The 14,961-nt window shown below is 38.5% G+C and overlaps 1 protein-coding gene across 1 annotated transcript in view; it reads left to right on the top strand.

Moving 5' to 3' along the window:
• The first annotated feature begins 6 nt into the window (after positions 1–6).
• Positions 7–14,961, top strand: part of TMCO3 (transmembrane and coiled-coil domains 3) — a 33,417-nt gene continuing 18,462 nt past the window's right edge. Inside the window, exons 1-9 of the mRNA XM_010728421.3 lie at positions 7–347; positions 1,665–2,207; positions 5,974–6,153; positions 9,078–9,269; positions 10,044–10,172; positions 10,831–10,923; positions 12,111–12,297; positions 13,117–13,234; positions 13,868–14,063. Coding sequence (XP_010726723.1) covers positions 1,761–2,207; positions 5,974–6,153; positions 9,078–9,269; positions 10,044–10,172; positions 10,831–10,923; positions 12,111–12,297; positions 13,117–13,234; positions 13,868–14,063 — 1,542 coding nt within the window. The 5' untranslated portion in view covers positions 7–347; positions 1,665–1,760. The remainder of the gene's footprint in view (positions 348–1,664; positions 2,208–5,973; positions 6,154–9,077; positions 9,270–10,043; positions 10,173–10,830; positions 10,924–12,110; positions 12,298–13,116; positions 13,235–13,867; positions 14,064–14,961) is intronic.

The following is a 14,961-nucleotide window of genomic DNA, read 5'->3' as shown; positions in this document are numbered from 1 at the left end:
CGCGGCTCCCGGCGCGTCCGGACTACGCCTCCCGTGCGACCTTGCGCTTAAAGGCGCCGCGCCGGCGCTCGGTCCCCGGCGCAGGGCGAAGGGGCGGTCGCTGCGGGCCGGGCGAGGCTGGTTGGCGCTGCCCTCCCTCTCCATGCTGCGGTTGCGTCCCGGCCGCTGCCGGCCCCACTCCGTCCCTCCTTGCCGCAGGTGAGTGCGGTGAGTGGACGGGCGGGCAGCGGCCTCCTTCCCTTTTCCCTTCGTGGCCGCCTCCCCCGTGCCGCGGGGCGCAGGGAGGGGGCTCGCAGCTCCTCCTCGCCGCTCCCTTCCTCCCCTGCGCGTCCCCGAGCCGCTCTCAGGTGGGTGCGAGAAAGGGCTGGGCCTTGGGGTTGGGTGTTACCGCCGTGAGTCTGCGGGGTGGGAAACAGACCGCCTCGGGACGGCTGCGAAGGTTCTCCTGCGTGGATGTCGCGGCCCCAGGGCGGTGGGCACGGCCCTGAGTGCTGCGGTTTGAGGAGCATCTTTCAGCGCTTTCGGACACGGTTTGGATTGGGGTGGTGCTGTGTGGAGTTGGTTTGTTTTTAAATATTGTGAGCTATTTGACTGTAACGTCAATGGTCTGTCTCTTGTGGGTGCTGAGAGGTGGAAATGAATTCTTCTTGAGTTTTATCCTGCTTGGATAAACTGCGTAGTTTAAATATGGACTTTAAAGAACTTTCTGGGAGATAATCTTGTGAATGATGCTGTTATCACTTTAAGTGTTCTTATAAGTCTATTTTTAAATCCTGAGGACCAATTAGCGTTGAAATAATGCCTCCAGGCCATGCAGCCTTGAGTGATCTAAACTGGCAGTGTGCAGAAGTCCAGGAAGCCCGGCTCATGTTTTTTCACAGACTCCTAGAATCGTTTGAGTTGGGAGGGATCCTTATAGGCCATCTTGTCCAACTTCCTTACAATGAACAGGGACACCTACAGCTGGATCAGGGTGCTCAGAGCCCCATCCAGCCTGACCTTGAGTGTCTCCAGGGATAGAGCATCCACCACCTCTCAGAGCAATCAGTGCCTCACGACCCTTATTATCAAAAACTTCTTCCTTATATCCAATCTAAATCTCCCCTTTTAGTTTGAAGCCATTACCCATTGTCCTTTTTTTCCTGTAGAAACGTTTTTGCCCATGCATAATGTATAACTTAATCTCTTCCAGTTAAGATTTGTTTTGTTATGTTTCATGTAATTGAATGTGCTGATGCTTCTAAGACTGCATAAACAACAATTGGATACGATACAAATTTTTAAGATAAAAACTATGAGAGGTTTACTGATGTAAAGGAAGAATGTGTTCTGGTGCTGGGTGAAGTACAACAATCAATGGCATCACGGCATACTATTTTTAATGACTTTTCTTTAAGAAGAAGCACAAATTAATACCATGTGAGACGATTAAGCATTCTGTACAGTGTTTTTAAAACAAGATAATCTCTAGAAAATAGGCAAGGAGAGAACAAAATCTTATCAATGACCTTGGGCTGTTTCTCAGTTTTGCTAACATTGACTGAAGGAGGCAATGTTATATAAAAGATTGTGGTGTAAAATGAAGTCTTTGGTTTGCTTTACAATTTGTTTATCCAACAGCCCAACATGACCGTGTTTGATAAATGATCGGTACTGTCTTGCAGCACGGTGTGTGTCCTGGAGATGCAGAAACCATGTAGCAGAAAGCTCTGAGCAGTTGTGGTTTATCAGTTCCTCCCAACAGCAGTAAAAAGTGAAGAATGAAGGTGTCTGGATTTATTTCCCTATGGACGTTGATTTCACTGCTTTATGGCCAGTTAGGAAATACTGCAGAACACGAAGATGTAGTAAAGCACGCAATCAAGCTGCATCGTGGAAAAGGAGCTGTTATCACTCAGCGAAAGCAGTGGGTGATGGAGAGCTGCAGAAAACTATCTGGTCTCCTTCGCCAGAAGAATGTTGTTCTCAACAAATTAAAAAATGCTATAAGAGCGGTTGAGAAAGACGCTGGGCTGTCAGATGAAGAGAAACTTTTTCAGGTGCATACCTTTGAAATTTTCCAAAAGGAGCTAAACGAAAGTGAAAACTCAGTCTTTCAAGCAATCCACGGCCTTCAGAGAGCTCTACAGGGTGATTACAAAGACGTTGTAAATATGAAAGAAAGCAGTAGGCAGAGACTGGAAGCCTTGAGAGAAGCTGCAATTAAGGTTAGTTACTCTCCACCCCTGCTGTGGCTATTACTAGAATAGTAATATTTTAATTTCATTATGATGCTTTTTCAGTCTGTTCTATACAAATAAGTAGATCTCCATGAAATTGAAGATTTACATTTTAGAATAGTTTTTGAATGAAATTAGTTGTGTTTGTTTTCATTAGCAAAATTAGAATTCTGGAATAGATCTGAAAACTTAGTAGCAGCCAATAGTTATTTCAAAACAAAGCTGAGCGTAATTGTGAGACCCACATCAAACACCGCATTGAAAGAAGACAAGAGGTGAGTCTGCACACAGCAGAGTTGTGCTGTGTAAACGACTTGGATTATCAGAATGGAAATAAGGCAACAAATTCACCAAACACTGAATGTTTTTTCCACTTGAGATGAGAATTGCTCACCCCAAACCTGCCATTCTGGCAGAACAACTCCTTTATTTTCTGTACTCATATGGATGTTACTAAAATGGAGATGTGAAATATTGGTGTCTGGCTTTTTTGGTGGTGTTGTTTGGTGTTGTTGTTTGGTGTTGTTGTTTCTGTTTTTTTGTTTTTTGCCTTGGTGTAGTATTCCTAGCTTAAGAAGTGCAGGTTTGGAAAATAACATCTCCAAGGAAGAGGTGATTGAGGGAACTTTACTGAGAAATGTATGTACAGGTGTGTAACTAGAGAGCTCAAGTACTTAATGGAAAGTTTGGGTTTCCAGGTCAATCCAGACCTGTTAGAGCTTGCACAATCTGGCACCCAATCTGGTAGTGCTCAGAGCATGTACTGAAAGCCCTCCGTTGAGAGGAAATGTTGCTTAGGTGACTTGGCATTGAAATTACTTGTTTCCTAGCCTCTGCCCCTCAACCACTGAAGAAAAATGCTAGGAATTTTCTTTGGGTTTTTTTTTTTTTCTTAAAGAAGGGGCTGTTCTTGTGAAAGGGGGCAAAAGGAAAAAGCATAGTTAAGCTACAGAGGGCAGAGAGGAGAACCTAGGCAGGGCAGCTGTCTGAGACACATGCAGGCTAGGCGAGGGGTGGCAAGGCACTGCTGTGTACAAGGGAGTGCAGTGAACAATGAGAGGAAAGGCTGTTGAGAGTAGAAGTTAGGATGCAGACTGAGGAAACTGGAGCAGTCTGTGCAAACAAAGACTGGATTATGATGAATTTGGTAATGAGTAGCTTGGATCCATGTATGTTCCAGTGACTCAGGATGACTTTGATATTGGCATTTAATGGCAGTGCCAGCTTCTGCTGCATAGAAACAGTAGACATCACTACTTTCTTTTTCCTTTTTATTTTTTTTCTTAGAGTTCTTCACATAGCAGCAGTGAAGCCATCTGTAACCTTTTGTCTCATTTACCTAATTCTTGGCAGGGATATGATTGTGAAACAAAAAGAGGGAGATCTGTAGTAGAGCTTGAATGTTGCTTCTTCTTTTCCTTCATAAAAGGAGGCACTTCTGTGTGTAGTGCTGTTTTAGAAGTGCATCCTGTAAGAGCTTAACTTTTACAGAGGTGGGTTGCGTAGGCTTTTTTAGTATGTCAAGAGATTTATTCAATCAAGCAATCTTTCATACCACTCTTTATGCCACTTACATGATTGTTTAAGCAGTATTTGTTTCTCTAACCTGGTAATTTATGTTATAGTACGAAATAAAGGAGGAGACGATGGGTAAGCACATGCCAGATGAAAATGACATACATGGAGTAAATTTTTATGTTCAAAAGATGTTCACACATCAGGTCCAATTTTCTTCCACTATATTTTTGTTGTCATTATATTTTGCTGAGCTACTCAGAAGATATTTTTTCCAAAGAGTGGTTGAATGGAAAATACAGATGACTGTAGAGGATACAGGACTCACTCATTCAGTTTATTTCTGCCAAGTGTTTGAAAATTGTTAGTATCAGAATATGTATGTGATGCTTTTCATGCTGGTTCTGCTGCTGGGAAAGAGTATGACAGAGTCATTCACGGCAGGGAAATGTAGAATCATAGAATGGCCCAGGTTGAAAAGGACCACAATGATCATCTAGTTTCAACCCCCTGCTATGTGCAGGGTCACCAACCACCAGACCAGGCTGCCCAGAGCCACATCCAGCCTGGCCTTGAATGCCTCCAGGGATGGGGCATCCACAACCTCCTTGGGCAACCTGTTCCAGTGCGATACTGCCCTCTGTGTGGAAAAACTTCCTCCTGCTATCTAACCTAAACCTCCCCTATCTCAGTTTAAAACCATTCCCCCTTGTCCTATCACTATCCACCCTTGTAAACAGCTGTTCCCCTCCTGTTTATATGCTCTGTCTGAATTTGCTCAAGGAACTCGTGGGGGAGTTCTGGAAAAAGCAGCAAAATCTTACTTACTTTTTAACTGCTTCAAATTTCTTGGGTGTCCACTACTTGTTCATCGATGGAAAAGATGAGCACTGCATAGATTCATTCTCCTCTGAATTTACTTTTTTCATCCATTAGTGAACAAACAGCAGAGAGCAGTAATGCTACTTTCTTAACTAGCATTGCCTTCCTTTTGCACATATTGCTGGGTATTCCCATCTTGTGCTTAGTACAGAATCCTTACATGTATTACCTTGCTTGAAACACTACTTAGCATATACTTTGTGATCAAATGTCTCCAATGCTAGCATGAATAGCTATGCTCCTTTGCATAATGTGTAGCAAGGTGTTTGAGAAAACATTTCCTTCTCAACAACACCATTCTCTGTTACTGTTCCACTCAACAGCTAGGGCAGTGGTCAGTGGGTAAAAACAGATACCACTTTCATCAGCAACAAATACTTCTTTGTCATTAAAGGAACTTACAGTTAAAACCAGATTGTTTCCACAGCTCTTCTACCTTGCTTTTCAGAGAGAGCAAACCTGCTTCTTTTTCAAGGGCAGAAACTCTAACCCTTATTAACTCCACCTTGAATTCTAGGTTGTTGATTGAGGAGAAGAGTCCACTTCTCATACTGGCTGGGGGTTTAACATCTTTTAAATGATGTCTGCTAACAGAGAACAATAGAGAGACCACATCTTTGCCTGGGGCTGTACAAGAGTGACTGACTCTCACTTACCTGTCACATGAGTAAGCTGTTGCTATTGGTCCAGACACCTTAGTAGTTACATTTTTTCCTAATTAGAGTTATTTTAGGAACTGGGGGCCTTTCATCATTCCAGTGTAACTATGGTAATTACAAACGCTGGTATACAAGAACCACAATTCTGTGGTTTCGTCACAACCTGGAGCATTCACCTCACTGACAAGATTTTTTAAAAGGGCTAAACACAGTTATAGGCTGCTCTGAATGTACTGTTGTCTTGGCATCGAGGAATTGTTTGAGCTATATGCATGTCCTTGCAGGTGTCAAGTGGAAAAAGGTCCATCTACAAATGTGCATGGAGAAGGGAACGCTTCATTTATTCCAGTAGAAGTGTTTCGGACCATTGTAGATGCCTGTGTGGGGAAGGCAGATAAAACCAAAGGGAGAACTATTTCTATCTGATCTCTAGCTGGGTGTGGCAGGATATCAAAAATAGAGATTGAGACTTTTGCGTTCAAGCAACTGAGTCTTACCTAGGAATTACTTGTGTTTCTTACCCCATTCTCTCTGTTAAGACTGGTACGATAAAAACAGTATTCACTGATACAATGTCTATATTGCTTCTGCAATGCTACTGGTAAGATGTTTTATGTCAAAAGGAGCATGTGTTAATATCAAAGTTTTGCTGTATAAAGGCCTGTCTAGCACTTTATCTGTGTTCTGAAATTCGACAGGAAGAAATGGAATACGTTGAACTCTTAGCAGCAGAAAAGCATCAGGTTGAAGCCCTTAAGAACATGCAGCATCAAAACAAAAGCCTGTCAATGCTCGATGAAATTCTTGAAGATGTCAGGAAGGCAGCTGATAGACTAGAGGAAGAAATAGAAGAGCACGCCTTTGATGACAACAAATCTGTAAGTAAGGTTTTGGACTGTCTTTTCACTCGTGTATTTGTATTTATGTTGATATTTGCACTGTAGGGGTATTTGTCTTGTATTAGATAGTTATTAGGATTTTAGTCACTGCTTTGAAAAAGCGAAGAGGAAAAAACAACACCTTTTGGCTCTACATTTGTTTTCTCCTCCCTTTTAAGAGAAGAAAGCATTTAGTAGTAGAATAATTGCTTGTTAAGAATGAGCAAACAGGAATCATTATTCTTTTTGTTGTATTCTTTTTACTTCCAAATCAATGGAAGTACTTCCTGTAGCTACCATTTACAGTGACAAGTGTACTCCATCTCACTGAGACAGCTCATGGGAGTTACGACCACTCTGGGATGGTGGTAGGGGCTGTGATATTTAGACTTCACAGGATATGGAGTTACTGTGTTAAGTATAGCCTCCATTTTTATTTTTCTCTCTGTTGAGAAAGTTATAGGTGAACAAGAATCCTTGCAGTTAGTTTTCACAACCTGCATAAACGTGTATTGTTCAAGGTAAGGACTTCTGACTTTCTCTGCTTTTAGCACCATTTGTGTTGTTCTTGTTTTCTGTGTTGCACGATGGACAGTGTCCCTCAGGTAAGGCTGTGTGTAGTTTGATCTGGGAGTATATCAATTTATTCCAGTGTCCCACTGTGTTTTTTCTCAGAGACAGCCCCTCAGTTGGTCCTTTCATATAATCATGGGTTGCAGTTTTTATTTGTCTTCTTCAGTTTGAAGATTTTGTTGATTTGCAGGTTGTCTTATAAGACAAACGTAGCTCGTAAATTCTGCTGAGGAGGAAAAACTATTGCTCTGTAGGAGAGAGTCAGGCAGGCTTTGTGACTGTACGCTCTTGAAGGAAAGTGAAAGTAGCTTTTTGTCTACATCTGACCCCTGCAATTATACCTCCAGGTAACCCTACCTAGCAGGACCGAAAGTGTGTAGAGAAGAGCTTGCTAGAGTGCCCTCTTCTGTTACACTGGGATATAACAGCCGATTTTAGTGATACGAGTACTATTTCATCTGCAATAGCTGGTCACTGAGGGGGGAAAAAACAACATATTCTTCTTGTCCAGTGTCTCTTCTATTTTTTGTCTTATCTCTAGTCATGAAATAAAGAAAAGTAATAACGAAATTCAAACAAGAGGACTATTTACATCTCTGTCTTTGTAAGGACTGTCTAGCATATTTTCTCTCAAGCTAAAAGACAAGTAAAAAAAGCTCTAATAGAATCATCAGCACTCTGTTAGGATGTAAAGGCTTTTATTAAAGACATAGTCAAATAGAGATGTATAATAGGTAAAAATGGAGGAAAAAAAAAAGAATATGAGCTAACCTACATTATAGAAAACAACAATATTTGTGCACTGTTGCATGGAACACCCTTTCAGGAATAGTTGTTTGAAGAAATAAAATCCTGAAAATAAATGCTTTGTCATTGTGTCCTCACATTTGTTAGTATTTTTTCGAAGCATTCTGGATCTATGCCATCTATTCTTGTTCTCATAGTGGAGTCTGTCTTTCGTAAAAGCAAAACTCCAGCATGATATCATCACAATATATGATTTATAAATATATTACACAGGGGAAAAAAAAAGGTTGTTTTTCGTAATTGTCTTAATCTTGCAACATTTTTCCTGTATTTCTAATATTGTTTCTGAACTAGGCTGAACTTCTCTAGAGGATGAATACACTTATTCAATAATGTCACTTTTATTTGGTCTTTGATATTATTTAAATTTTGATACAGAGAAGTTTGGCTAGATTCTATTTACACAGCTACCAAATACAAAGGAACATTTAACAAACTCTTTATGAATTTAGAATTCTAGATCTTCAAAGCAGATGCTTTGAAGCTGATGTATTTAATAATATAATTTTGTTTAGTGAATGTTATCATTGACCTCACAACTTCAAATTCTCAAGGTGGTACTAGAACAGATGTTGCCTTGTTAATATTTCAGTTTTTTGGTGAAGTCAATCATCTGCAAGATGGGGAGACTGCACTAAGCAGTTAAATAATTCTTACGTGAAAATCAGTATATTTGAAATTGTGAAGTCAGCATTTAACACTATGCTCTAAGCTCTGTTTTTGTTTTTCCTTGTAGTGGCAATAAGGTTGTGGAAGGAGGGGTTGGGAGTGTACATAATAGAAAAGCAACAGGATTGGGAACCTGTTGTGTATTCTGATTAGAAACAGTTCTTCGTGAATGCTGACTGTAGGGAAGCCTTTCTTCTTTGTTCTGATACTGTGAGAACAGTTTGCATGTATGTGACGTGCAGCTGCTCCTGCTTTCTCTCATCAGCTGAAAACATGAAAACTTGCTTTGGTCTCTTAGACTTGGCAATAGACACTCGGTTCTGCAATGGAAAATAGTGTGGTAAGTGGGGAGCTTAGGGAGGTGAGAGTGGAATAGACATAGAGGCAGGTTGTAGGCAAAAAGTGGGTAAAATACAACTTCCATAATTTCTAAAGAGAAAATGGTCACCAACCTTTCATTCTAGCACTGAAAAATGCTAATATTTGGTTAGACATATTGTACTTCTAAGTAATTCTGCAAACTTCAGAATTTGTTTCAATTTCCTGCATTGGAATTCTACAGCTTTGAAACCCCATCTTTATAATGTTGTGGGTTTTTTTGATTGGACTTGGCTTGGCTAAAGAGGCATAGAAAATTGGCCTGGAAAACCTCTCATTGATTAAAATGAAAAGCAAACGTAGCATTTTCAGTTATGAACATCAAGATTTGATAAAAAGGTCGAAAAGATTTATATAAAAAGAAGCTGCAGTATTTTTAGTCAACATGGACACCTTCTGGAGCAACTTCAAGCACAGCTAATAGCCTTCCATGTTAGCTTGTACACTTCATAGATGCATGTCTTTGTTTTGTTTTCTTTTTTTCCTTTTTCTTACAGGTAAGAGGTGTTAACTTTGAAGCTGTTTTAAGGGTGGAAGAAGATGAAGCCAACTCCAAAAGAAATGCTTCGAAAAGAGAAGTAGAGGATGACTTAGGTCTTAGTATGCTCATTGATTCCCAGAACAATCAGTATATCCTTACTAAGCCCAGGGATTCAACCATTCCTCGTGCTGATCATCACTTCATAAAGGTGATAATTGTAGAGATGCTATTGTCTTTTTTTTTTTCCCTTTTAAATAAGACTTACTCCCATCAGTTTGTATGCTGGTAGTTTTTTACTGGGTTGAATACAATTTCACATTTTTTATTTTTTTTTTCCACTACAAAGCTACCCTAGTATTCATTATTTTCCCCTTCTCCTTGCAATCTGGCCAGTGTGTTCCTAATTTTAACATAGTTTTCATAAGACTGATGCTCTCTGTTCATATTTAGCTTAACTTGTTGTTCCTTTGGGGCAGCACAGTGTTAAAGCAAGCTACTAGTTTACCTGATAAGCTACTTACATATTGTCACAACAGAGAATTTATATATTTATATACTGCAGTAAAGGAATGGAAGCTGCACAATGCATCAGTTTGTTATTATATTTGTTCTCCATGACAAATAAGTGGATTGAGAATTTAAAAAAAAAAAAAAATTGGTGTATTCCACTGTTTTGTGTCAGTCTCTCTAGCAGCCCTAATTACCTGTATACCTCCTATAGTGTATTTAAGATGTTTTATAAGTTGATCAGAATTCCCCTTATTACTAAAGGGTTAGTACTTTGACTGCTTCATCTGCAAATAGAAGTGCTTACGCCTACAGTTGTGTTCAGGTAAGTTTACTGAAGTTTTGCTTTGTTTTCTCAGGCAGTATTCTACATGTGATTTTAGTGCCACTTACCTTTTGAAGGGTAATAGTTTTTAATTTCACCACTAATTTGTGTATCCCTTATACTAACATACTTGTAAATTTTACATACTAGGATATTGTGACAATAGGAATGTTGTCTTTGCCATGTGGCTGGCTATGCACAATGATAGGATTGCCAACTATGTTTGGGTATATCATCTGTGGCGTACTGTTAGGACCATCAGGATTAAATAGCATTAAGGTAAGCATGCATGTTGTTTCTTGACTGATTGCATTTACTGAAATCTTTAGCAGCAATTTGAAAAAATGATATGTCCAACTTCAAATGCACGTGTTTTGATAGTGGTCTGCTGTGCATTAACAAATGTTTGGCCAACTGGCACAACAGAATAGATGCTAAATGTGTGTATTACACTAACATTCACATAATTGCTTAGAAATTCCTGTCTTCACAACTTCTGCTCTTACATGAGCTCTTACTGAAATTGACTGTTGGGTGAGTAAAATGAGTAGAAATTTTTTGATTTATTTTATTTTTTTCTTTTTTCTTCCCCCCTCAATCTCACATTAGGAAAAAAAGACTAAAGAAATACACTTTCAAAATTCCATGTTCTAAAATTGAAAATAAATAGTAACTTTTATGTAGTACATGTCTTTTGGAATGAGAAGGTTGACCACTGAGGTTAAGAAACAGGATTGTATTGTTGACATTAGAAAGATTCATCAATGGATTTTCAGAGACCATGAGGAAGTGGGAACAACACTGTTGAGGGAACTTTTGTTGCTATATTACTAGCAAGTGAATTACCTATAAGAAAATATTTGTTTTGTAAGGATACTTACAATTTGCTTTATAATTAGGTTGCTGTGCACTGATATTTATTTGATATTTTTAAAAGTCTATTGTGCAGGTGGAGACATTAGGAGAATTTGGTGTATTCTTCACTCTCTTTCTAGTTGGTCTGGAATTTTCTCCTGAAAGATTAAGAAAGGTATTTCTTTGTTGTACTTCTATATTACAAGATTTAACTGCTAATGTTTAAGTCACCAGTTCTGTTTCAGATTTGTACATGCTTTCTACCATATACTATTCTGTTATTGTACAGTTTTAGAAAGATAAATATGGCATCTTTTCTTTAAGTTTCTGGAAAGAATAGAATGCATTATTTATTCAGTATCTCCAACAAACTTTGCTGCTCCTTTTCATTTTAGTAAAATAGGTTGATTGCTAGAAAAATCTCAGACAATTTATGGCAATCCATCTCTGCTTTATTTTAACGTGCAGAGACATGCAGTTGCTGTTATGAAGTGTCTGGTGATTTTTGCCAGTCCTGTAATTAAAAAAATCTGCTTGTTAAGTACTACATACTGAATTGATGATACGTGCTGTACTGGTTAGTAAGCTGATTCTGCAAGTACGTTAGCACAATCATGAGTATTACTTGCAGTGGCCACTGGGATTCAGCAAAAAGGTACAGGTTGTTTTTGATCTTAATTAAAAAAAACAAACTCATAAAACGAGCGAGAATGTTAATATTGGAAAATACTACTACAGAAGATGTGAAGACTGCATGTATTTAAAGAGTTGTTTTTGTGATCTGTTCCCAAATTGGTGGTTGTGAGTTCATGAGACTATAAAAGCTTTCTTTGAAATGTGTTGAAATCTGAGTATTCAGATTACTCTCCTATTTTTAGTCCATCTGAAGTCAAAAATGAAAGTCAGTAATTCAGAGGTTCTTAAATAGGTACTATGCAAACTGTTACTAGATTGCAAGCAACTTCAAAATCTTGTATGGACTAGTATGAATTGGGCTGCTAGTATTTTTGAGGGTTCACGCAACTCCCTATGTTGGTTTTTTTTTCCTTAGAATCACAGTAAATAACAGGTCTCCCATTTGATTTTAATGTAATTTAGCCCATAGCGGATCTTTGACCCTTAATTTATTGGTTTACGAGCTCTGGGAAGTATACTTAATGAGCCTTCATGAGTTAACGAGCCTCTTGACATAAAATATTATCTCCTAGGTATAATATCTTTAGAGCTTTGGGATGTGCATGATGAGAGCTGGTTATGTCTGTAGCCCAGCAGCCCCTGACAGTGCAACTTTAACTGCTTATTTGCACTGAAAATCTCTGTAACATGTCAAACTTTATAATAAGAACTTGTTTTCTTCCTGAGGTGTGGAAAATATCTTTGCAAGGACCCTGCTACATGACGGTTCTGATGATTGCCTTTGGTTTATTGTGGGGACACTTGCTCCGAATCAGACCAACACAAAGTGTCTTCATTTCCACTTGTTTGTCTTTATCAAGCACACCATTGGTGTCAAGATTTCTTGCAGGTACTGTTCGAGGAGATAAAGAAGGTAAGCATGATTTAAATACGGACTGCCATAGTATGTATAAGAAAATTTGATAAAAGTGGGCTTTGTGATATTATAAGAGAAACTAGTTTAAAAATGAAACAAAACGTTGTCTGGTTTGCAAGGGATCCTTCTCCTTTAACACTGGTCAGTGTTATATGTGTTCTTGACCTGTTACTTATGTAGCCAGTCCTCTTTGGATAAGGAACGGTGTTAAAATCAGCACACAATTGGCTTTACTGGGGCTTTGGATGTCTGGTGCCTTTTAAGAGGCTACCAGATAACACCACTGCTACCAGACTGTCAATGGGACAGAAAGGCTAACTGAAGTAATTCACATCCTTTTCCTGCAGGCTAAGACCAGCTCTGCTAATCTTTCAAAGACAGCAGCTCTTCAAATAAGTACTTTCAAGTGCCATATTGCTGGCTTCTCAAAAGGCTCCTAAATGTTTCCTTTCAGCAGTTTTGCCAGCCTGTTTTCTTCCCCTTAAACCTCTCTCATCCATAGGTGCTGTAAGGTGTTTTTGCTTTCCTTCTCCCCAGAATACTCCTATTCCACTGCCGAAAGTTTATTTTCCACATGCTGGCTCTTGTTAAATTAGATATGCCTGTTATTCTGCAGACTGTAAGCTTCTGTAAAGAAGTTCCAGTAAATGCATAACTAGAGCTTAACTGCAAAACAAAGTCAAGTTTTGTATGATACTTTGACCTCACCTCATTGAGAGCTATACACAGCCTTCATTTGATTAAGACACTGTAGATTTCTGCAAGCATTAATAGATTTTGATAAATGTTTCCATGACTGCTTTGTTTGGTGTGCAGGGGATATTGACTACAGTAGTGTACTACTTGGCATGTTGGTGATGCAGGATGTGCAGCTTGGCTTATTTATAGCTGTTATGCCTACGCTTATTCAAGCAGGAGTGAGCACATATTCCAGGTAAAAAAAAAAAAGTGTGTGTGTGTATATGTGTGTATATATATATAATACATATTATATATATATATATAATCTTCCTTCCCCCCTGCCCTTTACAGTTTAGTATATAGGTTGCAAATACAAATAGGACAGTGTTACCTTTAATGGCAGTCCACTAAAAAATAGGACTTTGTTCTCTGCATTCCCTCCGCTGTTTGTACTTGCTGTGTTGTATGAGGATATTCTTCCTGCTGTAGCTACCTTAGTCCAGTCTAACTTGTAGCCTGAAATTTGTAGTGAAAAGTTCGTTACTTCATTGCTAATTTTAATTAGTTTATTACAGATTTCTTCAGACTTTATTCTTTAAAGGCATTTTTGATAAAGGCTGTGGGATAGAATTACTGATTATTGTTTACTATGAAGAGCAGTCAGCAGAAGTCTTTTTGAATTAACATGAAAGTAAACTCTTCTGTAAAAGAGATTGACACACTTAGCAGATCTAGTATTTGTGTTGTCTTGCTAATGTGTTGAAATATCTTACTGTAGGTACCCGATTTCAGACATCTGTGGAATGAGATATTTTCAGTCAAGGAAAACTGGTTTAGAGGCAAGAGAGCAGTTGAAAGAAATGTTCTGTTTCTTCTTCTCTTCCAGCATTTTCAAGGAAATACTGAGAATACTGATACTGATTGGCCAAATTCTCTTTTCTCTGGCTGCTGTTTTTCTTATATGTCTTGTTATAAAGACTTATCTCATAGGACCGTATTATCGCAAGTTGCATGCAGAAAGCAAAGGGAATAAGGAAATCCTCATTCTAGGAATATCTGCATTCATCTTCCTAATGTTAACGGTAATCTTTTAAATTAATAAAACATTTTGATACGTGTGGTAGAGTTTACTATGTCAGTGTCATAAAAGCCATGGCACTTGCTGTTATTGCATATCCACGTAACTCTGCAGTTTAAGTATTTGGCTTTAAAATGTTTTAAAACAGAAAAGCACAGATGATTCATTTGTCACAGCACAGGTAAGTATTAACTGATTCAACTTGAATGTCAATAGATTGAACTTCTGGTAATTTCTCTTATAGATACTGTAAGGAACGTGATTACTTTTTTTTTTTAATTACAAAATTTTAATTTTGAGGTATTTCATGCATTTGAAAGTAATTTAGGATGAGTTTTTGTGATACTGATAATGGCACATGGTAAAACTTAATAGCTCATTTACAATGGCAAATTCTTGACATAGGTTTTATTATAAATAGCTTTTTTTTTTTTTTTCCTGTGGGAAATAGTTGGAGATGAAGTTGAGAAAGTATGGAAATGCCCAAAGGTTCAGATATTTTGCCAAAACTACAATGTACAGAATTCTTGTGCGTGAAGTGAGTTGTACTAGAAGACAGAATAGAACTTCAGAAGTCATGATTCTCCAGGATATAGATCACATTAATTGATTTTGAGATCTCTTATGGGTTTGGTTTATTTGGCTCGGGATCTTTCATCCACTGGCTTCTATTTCACATTCCAGCCCTCCAACAAACTCTTCTGTTGGCAAACAGACAATGACAGCCAACTATATTACTGTGGATTTGAAATTCTTTATCCTGCTTGTGCAGATTTTTATGACCTCCTTGAGAATTTCAAAAATGATCCAGTGTTTGGGAATCTTTTTTGCTAGTTGTGTTTGCACAGGACCAATAGAGAAAGAAGTTAGTGAGAACATACCTTCATAATTTGTTGATTTTT

Source organism: Meleagris gallopavo, chromosome 1, assembly GCF_000146605.3.
Source record: "Meleagris gallopavo isolate NT-WF06-2002-E0010 breed Aviagen turkey brand Nicholas breeding stock chromosome 1, Turkey_5.1, whole genome shotgun sequence".
NCBI classification, from domain to species: Eukaryota; Metazoa; Chordata; class Aves; order Galliformes; family Phasianidae; genus Meleagris; species Meleagris gallopavo.
The sequence above is the reverse complement of the archived record's forward strand: the minus strand, read 5'-3'. Positions and strand labels throughout refer to the sequence as shown.